Genomic DNA, 18,435 nt, shown 5'->3' on the forward strand with positions numbered 1-18,435 from the left:
ACCGCCCGGAATTCGAGAACGGAAGGGAAGAGAGGGGATACAAACATAGCTACGTAGCTCTGCCAAAACTGTAGAATTCAACTTCTCAATGAATTGTGTCGTCTTCTCCATTTGGCGCTTTTCAACCTTGACGAAGGCGTCGCGGAGGATGCGGGATTGCTCTTCTATGTATTGTAATGAGAGGGTTGCATTTGCTTCTAGCAAGCTTAGGCGCTTGTGTACAGTTTTGAAGAAGCTCTCTTGGGTTGTTGGCACCGCGGAGGGAGGATGGGAGTGGGAGTGCGTTACCGGGGAGAGGGGGGGTGCGGGAGGGGGAGAGGGGGGGGAAGGAGGGTGGTGGTGTTCGGGCTCCCGGGAGGTTGTGTCGGGTGCTTTGGCGCTGGTAGTGCAAGTACTAGGCGTCGTCTCTTTCTCTTTCTCTTTAGCCTGGGAGGGAGTCGCCGGCGCTGGCTCCTTGCTAACGCTGTTTTCCGGGGGATCCGGGACCGCACTCGTAGGACTGACGGTCCCAATTTCTGCTGCGGGGGAAGACGCCGTCCCGGCGGAAATGATAGTGGACGACTCCGCCATGACGGAGGTGGGAGTGGAATGGGTCACAGAGGGTATATGCATGACTGCACAAGTCGGCAGAAACAAAGGCGCAAATTCCAAGACTGAAACCGGTCTGCAAATCGCCGACCCGCCATGAACCCTCTGGATCCTGAACTTCTTCCGCACCGGCGCCTCATTGACCTCATACACCTCCTTCTTCGGTGCCTCCTCCGCGGCCGCCGGGGTCACAGTCGAAGCCCGTGCTAGCACCTCATCCTCTATATTTACAGCAACGGCCTCAGGCACCACCTCCTCAATGATATCCTCTTCGGCCCCACCAGCACTAACCTCACCCTGGTGCTTAAACTCCTCCATCATGGTCGTCCCATGAACCCTCAACAAGCTAACCGGACAGTAAAACTCATTCCCATACTGGGTCAAAAACTCCACCTTCAAATACCTCGCCCAGATGAGCGGGTTCTCGATCAGGAATGCCTGCACCTGCCGGGTATTCCTCGCCTCAAAGGTGCCGAGATCCTTCCAGCCATTCTGCTTGATGGGATACCGATCGCTGACAAACACCTTGAAACTCCGAAACATGGACGAGAAGAACTCGAAGTTCGCTAGGACGACCGTGTCGACGAGTATGTCATCGCAGAGCTCCACGATGAAGAACTTCTTCTCAGCACCACATTTATTGAGCATGTAGCTATCCTTATTCTCCACGAGTATCGAAGTAGCCCCCTTAGCCTCAGGATTTGTCTTATGCACCGTAGCCGCGCAATCAAAAGAAGCGTAATTGAACCTCTCCTTGCACGTCGTCCCTGCATTCTTGGACCTTGTATGACCGCGCGGGTCTGGACTGTCTTCACCTCCACCACCACCGGCCGTCGCTGAATTGGGCCCGTCCGAGCGGCCAACCCCATACTCAGGCACTCCACCATCAGGTTCACCACCAAAGTCAAACTCGATCTCAGCGTCCTCGCCCAGAGAATCCAAAGCGTTGTTCAGGGAACCGCTAGCGCCACCGCGCCGGGGCTCCCGCACCCGATCCTCAAAGCTCTCAGAGCTCTGTCCAGCACGGGCCAGGTTCTGTGCTTTCCATTCCTCGAAGGAGAGGAACTTGGCCGTGTCGAGGGGAGAATCCTCGCCTTCATCTCCGGTAGCCCCCAGCGGTGGCGGTGGAGGAGGAGGTGGTGGTGGTAGGATTGCAGTGTCCGTCGGTGCATTCTCGGAGGAAATTGTTGAACTTGCCGAAGGAGCTTGTGTAGGTCTAGAAGCTTCTATCGCTGTTTGAGTTCCCCCCTCGGCTTCACCACCTACCCCCGCCGTAACCACAGTTATAGAAGCAACCACTTGCTCAAAACTAGAACTAGGCGTAGCAGTGTAATTCCCCCCACTACTCCCACTCCCATTTCTCAAACACTGTTGCGGTAACCGATGCGTGATATAATTCGCCGTGACGGCCCGACATGTCGACGCCGTCGATGCCGTCACTGTTAAGCATAATAGTGGCAGTAGTAGCAAAGCGAGCAGCGTTGTCGTGGTCGTTGTCGCTGTCGTCGTTGTCGCTGTTGCCGAGAACTGTAACATCCTCTCTAAGTTACCTCTCTCTCTCTCAACGGGAAGAAAAAAAAGGTTTTTCGTCAGCTCTAGCTCTCACACTGTGGGAATGGATGAGTGAGTGAGGGAGAATTGAAAGAAAGTTCGTATCATAAATCCGTTACAAGTATTCGTACAGTATACTCCCCTGTTGCTTTCCAACAGCTTCCAAAAAAAAAAAAAAAAACCGAAAAATAAAAAAGAAAAGGAAAGGGAAAAGATGGGGGCCTCAATGGTTATGTCAGAGCAAAGTCGAGAAAAGTTGCCAGAATACAAGAATGGCGCACAAATTGATGCAGCTGTAACCCTAACCCTCGATCGTTTACTGTAAAAAATAAAATAAAAGTGACAGAAGGTTGCACAGACTTGTTTCTTGGCGTGGGATGCTTATGTGGTACTGCGCGAGAGCTATATTCAACGCGAAGTAGGGAGCTGTCGAATCATGATGATACTCTAAACTATGATTCCGGACAATTGGAATTAACCTACTGTGCATATTTGTTCTAATGACTAGGTAGTGATTTTGGTTCTGATTTTGACTTTTTCCTTCATATGATACTCGAGCACAAGAACTCTTCTAGTCTATGTACAGTACTCGAGCACTTTGGCAAATCAAGAACCTCTTAGTAGGATCTTATAAAGCTACCATACCAGTTTAGGAATATTAAGTTTTACTATCTTGATACTCCTATACCGGTAGTACTCTGGTGTATACCCACCCTTTATTCGTTGGCCCCTCTAGTATAGGTTCAGCTACAGATATTAAATTCATCAGATTCTTTTAATATTCATAACTCACATCTGAGTGACAGTGTTCATAGAACTTTTTTTTCCATTAAACGAAATTTTGTGGATTGATATGGGTACAGTATAAGACCATAGCTTATCCACTGAATATGATACAACCTATATACCAAAGTATCATACCAAAGTAATGAATCCCAACCCTATCCAATTTCCTCTCATCATCCTACAGTCCCTCTAACCTAAAAACTAACTATAATAACTGCATATTATTCTCTTATCATACAAATAGGAAAGGCAGGCAGGAAAAATAGGAAAATACACTTCCTCGTATGAGTATAACACAGTTCATGTTGCTGCGGATGACACGCCATTCTCACAGTGTGGCTAGAGCGCGCGCGGGGGGGGGTGGTTCGTGAAATCTAAGGAAGCCGCCACAATGAAAATTCACGGTACGATACTTCATACCCAAGGCGTACGATGACCATTTAAGAAAACTTCCCGCAAAGTCTTATCCGCCAATTGCAGGAACTCATTCGCCGTGCCCCGACACTTTCCCCCATCATATCACGATACTGTATAGTAGGGTACCGTACATACACACACGTCCCACCATTCTTTCTACTCAACGGATCTGACTGGCCATATCCCTGGAAGCGTGGCGGATGGTGTGAATTGATCGTGGGGGGGGAGGTATTTGTATGATATCATACTGTGGATGTTTTATCCTCCGCCGGGCGTGCTCGTTTGGTATTACGAGAATATACTACGCCACTAGCATAGCTACCGATACCTTCTCCCGAGAGAGAAAGCCCAATGATCATGATCAGAGAAGATAGGGTAGATTGAAGGAGTGGAGATTGTAACTTCAAGACCAACTGATAAAGGCCGGTGTAGCAAAGGATCGGTGATGTACGCCACATATGAGTGACTCCCCATGACTCTACCATCCCTTCTCTCCCTCCTTCCCCCCTTCAACCGTTTACCCCGCCTTCCCCCTCCCGCTTCCGATTAACAACATGATTCTAAAATGCCGCTTACCATACAAATCTAAAGAAACTGAAGAGAGAAAAAAACACCGATATTCCATTTTTTTGCAAAAGAGGAAAAACAAATAGTGCGCCCCCACCCTATGCAAACTATTACTCCCTTTCCATCTCCTTCTCCCTCTCCCTCTCCTTTCTCCACCTCTGAAACTCGCTATCCTCCTCCCTCTCTTTCCTCTCCTTCCACTCCTTATATTCCCTAGCTTCAACCTCGCTCCTCCGTCCTTCATCCCACAGCCTGCGCACCTCAAAGCCAACCTCGATGGTAATCAAAATTATAATCATCCACTCGAGTAGGAGCGAATGCCTCTCGCTCAGCCTCTCCCTGAGAACCTCGACAATGCCGGAAGCGTAATCCAGCTTCGCATTCAGCTGTCGAATGCGCACATCCACATCCAGCGCGCGGCCGACAGCGCCATAATACCCTTCGAGTCCGAGCTCGTGCCTGGAGTCCCAGAATATGTCGGGCAGCGAGTCCGTCAGTTCGGAGTAGAGGTTCAGCTGCGCGCGAAACTCCAGCAGCTCACCCGTCTTGCGCAGGATAAAGGAACGCGTGAAGGGGAGCTTTGAGCCGCGGGAGAGGAGCGTGGGGATAGTGTGGATTGTCGTTAGGTAGGAGTCGAGCAGGGATTCCAGCACCGCCAGTTTCGTGCTCCGCGAGAGGCCAGAGGAGAAGGCAACTTTGGCAAGGGTCGTTCTTAGTTCGTCTTTCGGTGCGTGCGCTGCCGACGCCGGTACTGGTGGCAGGGGGGAAGGGTCTTGGGAGGAGGAGGATGGCTGAGGACTCACATTCTCCTCCGCCAAAACCCGGTTCTCCCGTCTGGCCGTCCCCAGCATAATCACGTCACCGACGATCCTGCTCCTGCGAATCCTAGAGTCCTCAACATACTCCAGATCCTCGGTCTCCACATCCCCCTCCGCATACACCCGGACCCCCGCCGGTTCAATGACCCTTCCCACCGACATCACCTCCTCCGGCGGCAGTGACCAGGATACTATGTTCCCCGACGGGAATATAAACACATCCCCTTTCTCAACCTGATGCCCCGTCTCCGTACTCGGGGTCGAATTCGGTATGGGCAGGCGGAGGTGGATAACCTGCTCGTCCAAGCCCGTCAGGAAGGGGTCGGAGGTGTAACCCTGCACGAGGAGGAGGCGCGTCGCGCTCGGGAGGTCGTATTTTTCTGCGGTGCAGTAGGCTGTGCAGACCTGTTTGTTTGCCGATTCAGTAGCTTTCTAAGATAAAGGTAGTGGGGGGGTAGTACTCTGGTCCGCCCGGTCCCACTTGTCGCACGCCCCGCTTGAGCCGCAACCTTTCGGAGCGAATTCTTAGAGGACTGGGAGCCTGCTTTCCGCTTCTTCTTTTCCTTCTCTTTCTGTTGCTGCTGCTGCTGCAGCTGCTCCGATGCTAGGTCGTTGTACGGTGCCTTGCTATTTTTTTGTGAGTACCGGGCTCTGCCATATTCGTCCTTTGGCTTCGAGAGGAAGTGACCACCGCCGACATTGATAGCAGGCGGCAAATGGCTGACCACTGGCCGTCGGGAATGTGTTAATACATTCCTGTTGCAGACTTTGAGAAATAGACGCATGGTCGTTGGATGTGGGGCGGCGGGGGATCTTTTACCAACGTTCTTCTCTTCTTTTTTTTTTCCACTGGTCAGTGTGTTGCTAGCTGCTTGCGGCTCTGCCGCAGGGCCGAGATTACACTTACTAATGGGGAAAGATCTTCTACGTCATTTTTTTAGCAGCAACAATTAGGCAATCACGACTCCTCACTCGTGGAGCATCTGCAACACCCCTTCCGAGTTTAGGTGTTTGGAAAATCAGCCCCAGGACCACAACACCGATTACAAGTTGTGGACAGTGAGAAATTTGCTCCTCACATGCGCGCAACAAAAATATAAAAACAAATGAACCGACGGGCGCCAGGTCATGAAGCCTCAAACGAATATTGACCTTTCTCGGGATCCTCCTCGACTGTAATCCCCCCCCCACTGATGCTACCCTCTCCTCCATCTCCTCCCCAAGAAACGCCAACCAGCCAGCCAAGAGAAACCTGAGAATTTAACAGCGAGAGAAAAAGGAACGGAGAGATAAAGTAAAATTAGTGGGGAAGATGCAACGCTAAAATTTTAATCGCTCCAAGAACAAGAATAAAGCGAATCGCCAAAAAAAAAAAGGAAAGAAAAAAAAAGAAAGAAAAAGAGAGAGGGGGGGAAGAGTCAGCAAGGAAAGTATATTGCAATAGGACACCAGAATCCCACAACAGATAACCAGCGAGACAGGAAATATAATTGGGCAGGCAATTCAACAGCTACTACGCTTCTCTCCTTCTTGATTCATCTCCTCCGCCTCGTCGGGATCAGATTCTTCATCATCCTCTAAACGCCAGCCAGGTCAGTAAATCGAAACCGTACTAGGGGCCGAAAGGCAATCTACCAAAAACCATGTCCTCATCATCACTGGTATCCCCATAATCGCTCTCCCCATCAAATTCACACCAAAAGTCATCATCGACCTCCTCCTTCTCTGGTGGCTTAGTCTCGACAAGGCTGGGCATCTTGAACCCAGGGGGGATATCGCGCTTAGAAGTCTCGACGTGCTCCTTTACGACTTTCTTATACTTTTCAGGCTCCTTGCGTAGCATAACACCAGCATCGACATTCGCCGCGCTAGAAACCTCGGCATCGTCGAGCAGCGACAAGATTGAGATCAGCACGGTAAAGATACGTTGAGCAGGCGACCAACGTTCCTAACAAACCATTAGCCACTGTGACCAACATTCTCCAAGCGAGGGGCACTAATTCAAGTACCGAGGCGAGCTCTCCAGATGTCTCATCTTCCCCAGGGGCATGAAGAATCGATATACACAATTTGCCATCTGGATAGATGTTGGGATGGAACAGCGGTCGAACAAACTTAAACTCGGGAGGGCTCATCGGATAATTTTTCGGAATCTTGAGTTCGGCCTGGAGAAAAAGCACAAACGAGTTAGATGATGCAATGCACCGACAAAGTGCCCAGTACAGGAGCAAAACCAGAGTGAGTAATAATACCTTAAGATAAGCCCCACAATACAAAGATGTGGGGTTTACGACAATCAAGGCGATATCCCAAAGGAACAAATTTCCATCCCGAGGCTGTAGAGCGAGGAAGAAAAAAATTTGTCAGATCAGTGGGCCGTTGCTTCCAGGGAGCAAAACCACTCGAGCCTAAGGGCAAAGGCACAGCGAGGAACCGAAGACCTACCTCAGCATTCACCCAGTTCTCCTTGGAGAGTTCCTTAAGCTCGTTCATGAGCATGCGCTCAGCGATCTTGCGTTCATCGGTCATGGTGATAGTGAAAGTTGAGGGATATCAGTAAAGGGGGAAAGGAAAGGAGAGAGCGGTTAACTTTGTGTGTGTACGGCTTCCTGTCGTGTGATGATAGAAATGAGGGAAAGGGTGGATAGAGAGAGTGTGTGTGTGTGAGAGAGTGTAATGTTTTTTTTGTATCGCTACAGTACGCGTTACTTGACTCAGGAATCAAAGAGAATGTTCCAGGAAGGGTAAAAATTCAGGAGCAGGCAGTAATTAAATACCCAGCGTGTCGAGCTACCTCTGATAGGCAAGACGAGGGTTCGCTCGCTATTCGTAAGAGGGCTACAAAGAATGGAATGGAGGAAGGAGGCTACAAAATAGAATGATGACTAGTCAGAGAAAACACCCAAAAGGGTTGAAGGGGAAAGCACTGGTATGATAGGAAGTAGGAATGAGAGCTGATTCTGGAGGTTTATGGTTGTGAAAGAGTCGAGGAGGGAGGATGTTGAAGGCGGGGGGAGGGGAGGGTGTCTACAGTAGGGTTTGTCGGGAGAGAGAGGGGGGAAGGAGGAAGGGAGGGAGGGAGGAAGGGAGGGAGGGAAAAAGGGAGGGAGGGACAGGACAGCACGAGGAGGAAAGGGCAGGTGGGTGGTGGTAGGGGAAGGGGCGAAGGCAAAAAGTCAGTCAGCAAGAGACAGACAGAGAGAGAGAGAGAGGTGGAGGCGCGGGATGCAGAAGAGCGGTAGCCATGATCACGTAGGTAAAGGATGAAGAAGGAAAAAAAAGAACTAGCCCACAACCAACCGCACTCGAAGAACTCTCTTTTGTAAAAAAAAGACCGGCACGAGTCCCCTCTTCGAGCCCCTCTTGGACTCTACCAACAGTGAACGATATGTACAGTACCGTGCAGTATGGAACTGTAGGAGTATGATACAATACGGTGCCGGTGCCACCGAACACAAGAGATCACCCCCAGCAGCTGCCAGCTAACTTAGTCTTCAGTATCACACAAGTGACCTGCACACAGCACCCGGGGGCTGGTAGTTTCTACTCACTCACTCACTAACTCGCATCCGAACAAGCCAAACCAACAGCGAACCAACCTCTACCCTCGCGATATTATACAACTACCGCTACCGGTGTCATGCTCTGGGGGTAACGATAGTGTAAGCGGCCAGTGGCCAATAGTACTTGTACAACCCCCATATCACCGTTACCACGATACCAAAAACAAAACAAAACCAAAAGGTCCTTCCTACCATCATTCCCTACTCAACAAATAGAACCCCGATAAATTGAGGAAAAAAACTCCCAGAAACACTTTGTACGAGCACAAGTATAGTGCAGTGCAGTGCAGTAAGGATGCCCTGCAGCTTCGAGTAATTATGTTATCATACCGTTTCAAAAAAATTTGAGAGATAAATGAACAAACACCCCCGCAGCAGCAGCCGCAGCACGCAAGCCCTGCAGATTGGAGAAAGGAAAGCGGTTCTGCCACGTTTGTTTATTTAAACCTAACTTGCCCCAACGTCCATCCATCCTATCATGGTTGCACTTCCATCAGCATTTCAAAGAAAGAAAAACAGAAAAACAAAAGAAAAAGCCCCACTATTGAGTGAATGACGTTTATCGTCATATCACCACCATTGAGCCAGCAACCCCATCTTCCTTCCCCCCCCCCCGCACAATCGCTGCGGTGCTCCCGGATGCCCCCAAAACGCGGGCATACCTTGGATATCGAGGGAACAAGAGAATATACTTGTATCAAAAAAAAAAAAACCCCCCCCGAGGTACTCGAGTATACATACTTCTTTGCAGTGTCCTAATTACTACTCGGGAACTTTTGTTCCCCAAATTCCCAAGGCTTTTCGAGAAGGTGATGGGCTTCTTTGCCAAAAAGTCACTTTTTCGGTTGTTGTTCCTGGTTGCAATCGTCAAACAGGTGTCCGGTTTTTCGTTCCCCCCACTAGGAGGAGCACGTGCGGTGCCGAAAGATTGCCGTTTCGCACCCGAGAAAGGCCAAGCAAACAGCCAGACCAACTCGAGTGACACCCGATGAACGCGCGAATCTACGATACCCGTATGATACAACAATCCTCTAAAACCGAGGATGACCCATTAACTCAAGCCCGAAGGGGACCACTGGCATTACAGCGTTATGGATCATGTAACATGCTCGAGTACGCACACATCCAGTGAGAATGGCATCATACTTATTCCTGTCCAGGAGATCCGGAAAAAGGGCAAGGAAATAGATGGTAGAAAATAATAATCTCTGCGTATCTGCCCAGTTAGTAGTATATTCTTAACTTTGTCATATTATACTTCCCCCATCCGGTCGTGTACTGTACCCCCGTCCCCCGCACCACTCCACCCCACCTGGGCATTCCCATGCACTGCCGGCACCACTACTGCTATGTTAATACAATAGTACTGTAGTTGTAATACCTTGCTTTGCCTCTGCTTGGCTCTACTGCCTGCCAGTTTTGTTGATTCTATCCTGTTGCTTCGAGGCATTTGTCTTAGGACTTGGTTGTTTTCACCTTTACTATGTTTGTTCACATGTTGTACTCGTACGAGCATAGCTAGTAGTTTCCCCGGACAGGATATTATCTTTTAAGTTTGTGTTTCCTAGCCACTAAAAAAAAAAAAAAAAGACCTTATAATCTCATACGGTTATCTTGCAGGACACCTCTGTGGGGTGTCCACCTTCTCAGGATGCTCCTAATATGTTCTGTAAAATTCTTTTCCCAATAGTTACAACATGTGTTAATTACCCTATCAGCCTCTCATCTCATATCAGAAGATATTTACTAGATCTGCTCAACACTTAAATTCAGGTGCAGGTATCGTGACAGACTCCAATCCTACCACTACTCGTACAGTTTGTACCTGGCTATATAGACTAATGAACCGATGTTGTGGGCACACAGGTAAGTTTGCACCGGAAAATAACTTGCTATATATATATAGTGAACCCCCCCCCCATCGTAAAAATTACCCGTAGTGATCGCAGCCCCCTGATCTCCCAATTCTTGGCGTTAATTATATTGTATTATAGCTAGGTGCAACTGTAGTACTAGCATCTATAAAGTAGCTGCAGCAGATATACTTGAAACTTGTTCGCAATATAAAAAAGTACCTTAGGAGGAAGCGTTATCACACCCAAAACAAAATTTGAACCCCACACCACCACCCTTAGATCTATGTAGGATAGTGAGGGATAGCAGTTCTTTTCAAGAAAAAAGTAGGAGGGAAAGAAAGAAAAAGAAAAAGGACACTTTGGCATTATGAACACAATTACACAAATCCAGTTCCATATATTCTGTATCCAGTTCCTGTTACTCCGAGTGCGAAGGATATTCTGATGCCAGTCCTGTGCACCAGATACGAATTCCCCCTTCCTCCGATAAACACCCCACATATACACTAAATGCTAGGCTCTAGTGATAAATCCCTAGTCCTGGAAAGCCCCTTTTTCCTTTTCCGAAGCGCAGCGGAATATGATGTCAAGGTATGCGGAAGCCACACTAAACATAAATGCCATCTACATGCACGCCTTCCTCTGTCAGGAGTCTTTTTTTTTTTTTTAGATTACCCGTTATTCTCGTTTCCTTTTTGTTGTGCTCTCATCGTTGACCAGGCCTGCTGCACCTCTTTGTACCCCAAGTTTTCCATCGACACTATAGTGCAGTGACGTAAAGTGTGAATGCTCCAGAACGAAAACTGTACCCCCATATCGCCAGTCCATGGTGTGCATAACCCGCATCTTCGTACACCCCATGTGCAGCACTTGTATCTGGCAATGAGCACCTGAGAACACTGCTACCCATTGTTACACATCCACCCGGATGAAACCTGAATAACAGCAATGATAGAGGTTACCCATGTCTATAATTATTATAGATAACGCTACCATTCCCACCACTGCAATCGACCGCTAAGATATCCTCTGCTGGACCCGAGTACTTATAATAAGTACTAGCAGTATTTCCCATGATTTATCCCCCAAACTACGATGCAGAATGAAATGTACATGATCACTCCATGATAATAGACGAAAAAGAGAACGCCCATAACGCCCGGATGCTATTAATACCCTTCCTGTCCCTCCTCCGAAAACAGGTTCCGCCACGTGGGCTCGGCAGGCCCAAGTCCCATTATTAAACATTTTTGTCATCGCTGTTTAGCCCCCCCTATAGTGATACTACGGATTACTCTCTTGCTTATTCTCTTCCCCCTCGTCTTCGCTGATCAGGCCCTCGAGTTCGAACTCTTCAGCATCGTGGACCCTCCTATCCACGTGACCATTCATGCCACGCTCTGCCAGGACGGCTGGAGGGGCTTGCTTCGCGTCCCTAGGATTCGAGACATATATGTGAATGAGGACCATTGTAACTGATAGATGACAGAACCGTTAGTAAAGTTCAAGGGTTGGCTCCAGCAACACCTACAGAGGTACATCAGGAATGCCACACTGTATAGGACGAGAAGATAAGACACGTGATCGATCTCAGCGGAGCTGACAAGTGCAAGTTCTAAAACAGGGTCAGAAACAAATGTTAATATCATAGGAACATGGGTCAACATACGCTCTTCGGTGGCACACATGAAAACTGTCAAAACGTGAGCCATCAGTCAACACATTCAAAGGCCAGCATGTGACCAATTGCCAATCTTGGGACCACGAAACTTACTAAGACCCGAAGCAAAGAGCAGCTACAAAGCAACATAATAATCAGCACAATAACTCAAAGATATGAACGGAAGGTCCAATGAAAATGCCGAGGCTCACAAATGGTGTCAAATGCTGGAAACTGTTCGGTTCTCCATCAAGGGCAGGTTTATCTCGCAGAACAAACGCAATCTCGATGACCCTCGCTAGCCCGGCTGCCATAAGGGTGTAACCAAATACACTGTGCACCATGGTTGAGAGCGGCAAATGCTGAGGATGTGCAGACTTGAAGAATTTTCACGTCAGTATGCATTGGAACGGACGGGCACCAGTTTTGGTTACCATAGCATATCCGGTCAGGAATATCACAATCCCGGGAATGAGGTTGCGTTTTGGCTGCTTGTTCTTTCCCCGAGAAAGCCATAGTCCTAGAAGACCCGCACACCACCAAACAACACCCATGGAAGTATGCTGTATATCATTATGTGCCCATTCCTGGCCCCACCTGTGCTCCGTGACTAAGGAAGGCGCTCATCAGTACAAGCCCAATAGATCCGCTCGAGGAAGGCAATTGTAGTCATACATGAGTTTACACATCCTATAATACAAAAAAGTTAGTAAAAACAGAGAACATAAACCCTGGGCGAAACCCACCCCAAACGGTGATCACTAAAGAATCCCAGAATTCCTGGGACCTTGCAGTCCTCTTTAACCAAGCTTGGCCAGCAAAAAGCATAATCACCATGATTATGCCATACCCTATGAACGAGCTGCCCATAATCTACCGTATCCGCCAAGGAAAGCCAGTCAGTGACCCCGTCCCCCTAAAAAAAAAAAGCAAGATATCATAGGACGAAAAGAAAGGGATGACCTACAAAATGCGCTAAGCATTGCCCTTGGTGATCTGCTCGGCAAAACCCTAGCCTATCAACCACCACCACCGTCAATTGCCCGTCCATCAACAGCAACCCACAATCCTAGCGCCGGCATGGAAGAAAAAAAATTATAGACGATAGGAAAAATGAATGAATAATAAACTCACGCCGTGATCCCCCCAAACAGCATCTGTGTCCAGGACACCACAGGCATCACCTTCCCGACAATGCCATGCAAGCGAACCAGATGCCACCTGACAACGCTATGCCATCCCTTCTCCAAGTGCAACTTCAGATAGACCCCCAAGCCGACCTGTAGTGCCAACATGCTCATCAACGACGACGCAAAGGCTGCGTGAATGTTCGGCGCGAATTGCCTCCCCCCGTGCGCATGCCCGAGCAGCCAGCCCAGAACCGCCAGGACGGTTCCCAGAACCTGTACAGGAACGTGCCACCTGCTCCTAGCAATCCCCAGGACCATTCCGAAGGGGAAAACCATTCCGAAGGCGGTTATCATTGTGAAGATGTGGATCCATAGTATCGAATCTAGGGGATCGGGAGAGACCACTTCTCCCTCCGGGATTCCTTCTGTGTGGTGCTCGTGAGCAGTTACTGGTACTAAGCCAGTGCCCAACGACAGAAGGAGAGCCGGCAGGTACCGATGGAGGGACATGTTGGGTTTTATTCTTTACTTTATTTTCGTTTTGCCGGGGAGAGCTTGTATGATGGGGCAGGATATGAAAGGGCAGGGAGGGGTGTGTTATTCTCTATGGATGGAAGGAAAGGTTGTGCATGCAATGGGACGCTTTGTGAAGTTCTGTACGGTAGATCGATCAGGCTTGATAGTGCTCAATACGGTACTAGGGTGCCAGCACTGTACAGTACAGTACCGGTATTCGAGTACCGTACTGCAAGAAGGAAGAGAAGAGAAGGAAAAGAGTAAAAGACAGAATTCCTCTCCCCACATAAGAACCTGCAAATATTATTAATTCAGGAGGGAGGGGGGGCAGGGCGTTCTCTCCCAGAACGGGACCCGGTTGAACCGACCACCCGTAGTCCTTGAAGGTCTTGGCGACAAGACCAACTTGCTTAGCACAAAAACGGTTGATAACTGATGACGAAACCCACATAATTCCCCTCCGTTTTCACAACGGACTAACTCCCTCGGGATACCGCACGTCCTTCTCGAAGAAAAGATCGGAAATGAGCCGCACAGTAGATTCTTGGCAAGCCTCGGCGCAAGATGTTGAAACGCGCAGCTATATCAGGAGGTAGATAAGTCCGATGACAAGGTTTCAACGAAATACAGCGGCTTTCTTCTTTCACCCTTTTTATCATGACGATATTATTATTAGAAAATTTAATAATAATTATTATGGTATTTTACAGAAGGCTTCAAAAATGTCCCCTCGGATAGGTGCAAGGGCCCAATATGCCCTACACAACTGCAATGTCCCTCATGCGTCAAACAGTCCCCAAAACCATTCTACCCAAGAGTTCTCTCATACAAGTAGATATCGAGGATGTCTACAGTATAGTTCTCTCAGGTAGGGTACCGGAAAGTTCTGATGACAGCTTTGGCCCAATAATTGAATGTCCTTAAGGGAGCAATATTTCATGTGGTATTGATAGATGATGAAAACTAAATGTAATTCCTTCCAGTAAGACACCGGTATGATTTTATAACTTAGCTGTTGTTTGGGCGTTAGTAAAGTTCTGGGACAGTCCAGCACTGGCATTGAGTGTTACTGGTAGTCTAGTCCTTCAGAGGCGCCTCCCCCCCCCGCCCCAAAATTGGATCAACCGATCCAAACAAATGGTGGTAGGTGGGATGGCCGTCATGCCGTGCTAAAGTAGTCTACTTATGATACAAAGGCGCCAAAAACTAGGCTTCTCGGGCAATCACAGAGTTTTCCCTACTAACCTATCGATGTGTGGTATCATTGGCACTCCCCTCAGCCGAGCTTGCTTAGAGCCTCGCGAAACCATTCCGAGCATCAATCAAGTTACAAGTATCATACTGCACAAGCGACATCCGAGGGATGCTTCCAAGCAATACCAAACATCCCCTTTCCAACAGTCGGCCTTCTTTCAGGCAAGCAAGCAAGAAACCGAGTACCGCAAATGATACTGCGTTACGCCGCCCTCTTCTCCCTATCATGCAGTTTTTAAACCCCTCAAACCGGGCAAACAATCCTGGGCGGATATCATACCACGATGGGCACGAAACGGCCAAACAAGGTCTATTCTATGGTAATATCATCATCATACTATAATGTGTGCTCCTTCCTTGTACAGTACCTGGCGAGACGGAAGAAACCCTTCCCCGGGTATAACTCCACATGCGCTGAAGATCGAAAAAGGACCCAACCGGGGAGGTCTACCCATAGAAATACAAACATGAAGAGCATAATTATCAATCTTCAGGAAATCCCTAACCCCAAACAAACAAAAAAAGACACAAGATGGGATGATTACCGTCAAGTTGCTACTACCGGTAGTTAGTTAGTACGACAAATCATCAACCCCCCCACATCTGGCGATGATGATAAGATATCGACTTTTCATGACAGCTTGTGGGTAGGTAGACTGTGCTACGGTATTGTATCCCAATGAGTTTAGTTTTTTTTCTTTCCTTTCTTGGAACCTGGTACTGTGCACGTTCACAGTGCCCCTTAGTGTAAAGCTTCTTGATATAGTCTACACCGACAGAGATGCATGGACTAAAAGCGACACCCCAAAACAATGGCCAGGAAAGAGGAGTCGAGTATACCCAGCAATTTCGACCTGTGGGTACTGTAGCATTCTGATCTACAGTGAGTACTGCGGTTCTTTAAGTATCGCTGGGCTGAGATACCGATTCAGGTACGGTACTCGAGATGTGCGCAGTCGATGATGACACCGGTATCCGTAGCGATTATTTGATGACATCTCGAATCGGATAACCTATTGACCAGCGTCTGCGATACGATAACGATGCGATGCGATGCTGCGGTACGGGACTCCTGTGCTTTTTCCCAAAGCCAGGATTAATAGCCCTGCACACTACCGGCGTTCCGTTTACGAGTACTGTACCTGTATAAAATACGGCTGTCGAATGTTCGACCTTTTAATACTTGTCCTGGCCCATAAGTGCCCGAGTACCAGTACCACCGGTACAGTACTGTAACCGAAAATGGGGATCAAAGGGATATGTGGTTAGAGAAAAGAACCTGTGCGTACAGTATATCAGACAGAGCACCAATACAAGGTGTTTCCTCCCCCTCCCCTTGTTTTCGGGTGCTGTATGATACTCATTGCCTAGGACGGGTGGGATACTCGAGTGCAAGTGCTCGGTAATCGATAATTACAGTGTATGTCTCTTACGGCGTACAGTACCGTATCCCAAATGATCTACTGGATAAGGCAGGATAAAGTGTATCATATCATACTCGAGTAACTAATCGCAAAAGCAGCCTACCGGTACCCCCTCCCCAAAGCCTTTATCGTACTTGTACCAGTATCAGATCACACTTCACACGAAATCTTCAATGCCCTCTTCTTCTTCCAAAGCCTTGACAAGGTTTGCACAGGGGATAGGGGACGCAAGGGCAGGAACCTAATGCGAGTATGTAAATTATGATAGCCTATGATAAGCCAATCCAGGTCCGGTTACCATAATAATAATAATAATAATAATAACATAATCTCACGATTCCCGTAAACAATCCCCCCCGTAAATTTCGCAAAACCTTACTTATCCTCGAGCACAGCCCATAACACGGCTCAACTTTCCCATCCACCCCCCCCCCCCATATAAGTACTCGTACCAACAAGGGACACCGGCGCCCGAGATGTGACATCCACTGAGGGCCTTTTTCTGGCCATACATAAAAAGAGTTTAAAAATAAAAAAAAAATAAAAAAAAGGAATGAGTGAGTGAGAATCCATGTCCACAACACGAACCAGCAATAACATCGTCCCACATTTGGCCTCCAAAAAAAAAAAAAAAAAAAAAAAAAATTCCCCGATTTACTGTACCATAATGAGCACACAACAACAAATAGAGCCCGCCCGTTTCACATCCTTCCTTCCTTGGTACGGCACGGGAAGCCAATCACGAATAGAGCACTTCGTCCCCCCCCCATAGGAATAAGTGTAAAGTGCAATTGTCGGGAAGCCCTTTCAGCTTGGGGTGGGGTCTGTGAGCCATCGACGGTTGACTTACGGCACGAGATGTGAGAGAAGGCGATACAGTTATCATATTATTATCATAGGGGAGTTGTGTTAACGATTGGAAAGCGCCGGTTGTGAAGCAGTGAGAGAAGGGAAGGGCAACCAATGCCCTAAAATCTCGCAAAACATGTTAGACGCGACCGGGCTGATTAATTTGCACCTTTATTGGACTTCCTTTTTGCTGTGGCTCTGCCGCGGCCATTCAACTGAAGCAGCAGGAGTGACTAAGCTTGGTTTTTTTTTTTTTTTCTGCTCGGTGCGAGATTGATCGGTAGCGTTGCAGTACCATTACCGCCACGCTGGGTTGGTTGGTGGGGTCTGGTTTGTTGGAGCATGTGCTAGTCTTATTATAAACTGGGACTACATTGCAAGAGGAATGGGAATGGTGCTTTTGTGGCTCTGTTTATGTTTGTTTTGAATTAAGGAGTAAGAATAGCAGCGTTCTATTGGATGTCTACCATATGTATGGTGCCGCTATGTACAAGCACTATATATCTGGCTATGGATGGCATCGCGGGGAAAGAAGTACCGGGAAGTATTTACAAAGCGGTGTACAAGTTTATATATCGGATATAAATGAAATGTGGAAGAAAGGGGTCGGATCAAGGGGGAGTCTGGTTTAAACTGATAACTTTTCCAGCGCCGCGAGTACCTCCGGTAATGACTCCATCTTCAGCGTGTCCTTCTCGTGACTCGTCATCTTCCCAAGGACATACCCAGAGACAGTCTCCCGATCTCGACTGTCTGGTCGACCGATACCTATGCCGATCCTGCAGAAGTCCTGATGTGAATACGTCTCATCAGCTTTCTTCCCTTCCCCACTTCCCCCCTTCCTCCTCTCCCCCGCCAACCGGCCCTCTCCCCCTCCAAAGCGGGCAGAGACAACAACTCACCTTCGACCCCAAAGACTCAACACAAGACACAATCCCATTATGCCCTTTGGCGGACCCCCCCTTCTTCACCTTCACCCGACCAGGCGCAGCCTCCAACTCGTCGTGCAGCACAACCAGTAACGCATTCTTCTTCTCCTCCTCGCTGAGCTCCGCCATGAAAGCTTTCCACGCCTTCTTTACTGATTTTCCTGAGACGTTCATGAGCGATGGTGACTGGAAGAGCGTGTACGTGCTGTCAAACCCGCCCATGGAGACGTTGCCACCGTAGCTAGCACTTTTCCTGAACGGTGGGAAGGCGAGTGTCCCTTGGAGGAGGTTTGATAGCGTGTGGCCGGCACTGTGGCGGGTGTTTAGGTATTGTCCTGGGTTGCCGATTGAGCAGACCTAATCATTGTTCGTGTCAGATATGGAATGAAGTGTTTTGGAGAGGGGGGGGGGAGGGTTATTACTAGGATCCTCCGTTGCGCCATTAGGCACTGCGTTGTGGTGAATGTTCGAATACCACTATATTTGCTTGGAGCCGTGGCATGCGTAGCAGAATGTGTTTTCGACTG

General features: G+C 48.5%; 3 protein-coding genes; all 3 read right to left on the minus strand.

Moving 5' to 3' along the window:
- Positions 1-5,856: 5,856 nt before the first annotated feature.
- On the minus strand, positions 5,857-7,775 carry GSTUM_00005257001 (uncharacterized protein). XM_002837256.2 has 6 exons: positions 7,505-7,775; positions 7,173-7,420; positions 6,980-7,063; positions 6,737-6,892; positions 6,363-6,675; positions 5,857-6,304 (listed from the first exon to the last, which is right to left on the minus strand). The coding sequence occupies exons 2-6, from the start codon at positions 7,254-7,256 to the stop codon at positions 6,231-6,233; spliced, it is 711 nt and encodes a 236-aa protein (XP_002837302.1). The 5' UTR covers positions 7,257-7,420; positions 7,505-7,775; the 3' UTR covers positions 5,857-6,230.
- A 2,386-nt stretch (positions 7,776-10,161) lies between these two features.
- GSTUM_00005258001 (uncharacterized protein) lies at positions 10,162-13,736 on the minus strand. XM_002837257.2 has 9 exons: positions 12,941-13,736; positions 12,774-12,822; positions 12,553-12,679; positions 12,241-12,428; positions 12,019-12,183; positions 11,921-11,942; positions 11,816-11,839; positions 11,678-11,761; positions 10,162-11,621 (listed from the first exon to the last, which is right to left on the minus strand). Exons 1-9 carry the CDS (start codon positions 13,444-13,446, stop codon positions 11,431-11,433), a joined length of 1,356 nt encoding a protein of 451 aa, XP_002837303.1. The 5' UTR covers positions 13,447-13,736; the 3' UTR covers positions 10,162-11,430.
- Positions 13,737-17,407: 3,671 nt separating this feature from the next.
- GSTUM_00005259001 (uncharacterized protein) overlaps positions 17,408-18,435 on the minus strand; it is a 1,546-nt gene continuing 518 nt past the window's right edge. The window contains exons 1-3 of the mRNA XM_002837258.2: positions 18,331-18,435; positions 17,882-18,265; positions 17,408-17,769 (exon numbers count right to left, since the gene is read on the minus strand). The exon at positions 18,331-18,435 is cut by the window's right edge and continues 518 nt beyond it. Coding sequence (XP_002837304.1) covers positions 17,608-17,769; positions 17,882-18,265; positions 18,331-18,351 — 567 coding nt within the window. The 5' untranslated portion in view covers positions 18,352-18,435 and the 3' untranslated portion in view covers positions 17,408-17,607.

Source organism: Tuber melanosporum (assembly GCF_000151645.1).
Source record: "Tuber melanosporum whole genome shotgun sequence assembly, scaffold_18, strain Mel28".
Classification (NCBI taxonomy): Eukaryota; Fungi; Ascomycota; class Pezizomycetes; order Pezizales; family Tuberaceae; genus Tuber; species Tuber melanosporum.

Bases quoted from the DNA above. Each gene is read 5' to 3' on its own strand.
- GSTUM_00005257001 (XM_002837256.2), bottom strand. From the start codon at position 7,256: ATGACCGATGAACGCAAGATCGCTGAGCGCATGCTCATGAACGAGCTT. The intron at 6,676-6,736 runs GTACTTGAATTA...ATGGTTTGTTAG, and splicing joins CATCTGGAGAGCTCGCCTCG to GAACGTTGGTCGCCTGCTCA. The intron at 6,305-6,362 runs GTAGATTGCCTT...GCTGGCGTTTAG, and splicing joins TGATGAGGACATGGTTTTTG to AGGATGATGAAGAATCTGAT.
- GSTUM_00005258001 (XM_002837257.2), bottom strand. From the start codon at position 13,446: ATGTCCCTCCATCGGTACCTGCCGGCTCTCCTTCTGTCGTTGGGCACT. The intron at 12,823-12,940 runs GTGAGTTTATTA...GGTGGTTGATAG, and splicing joins CTGTTTGGGGGGATCACGGC to GCTAGGGTTTTGCCGAGCAG. The intron at 11,622-11,677 runs GTAGGTGTTGCT...GTCATCTATCAG, and splicing joins GGCATTCCTGATGTACCTCT to TTACAATGGTCCTCATTCAC.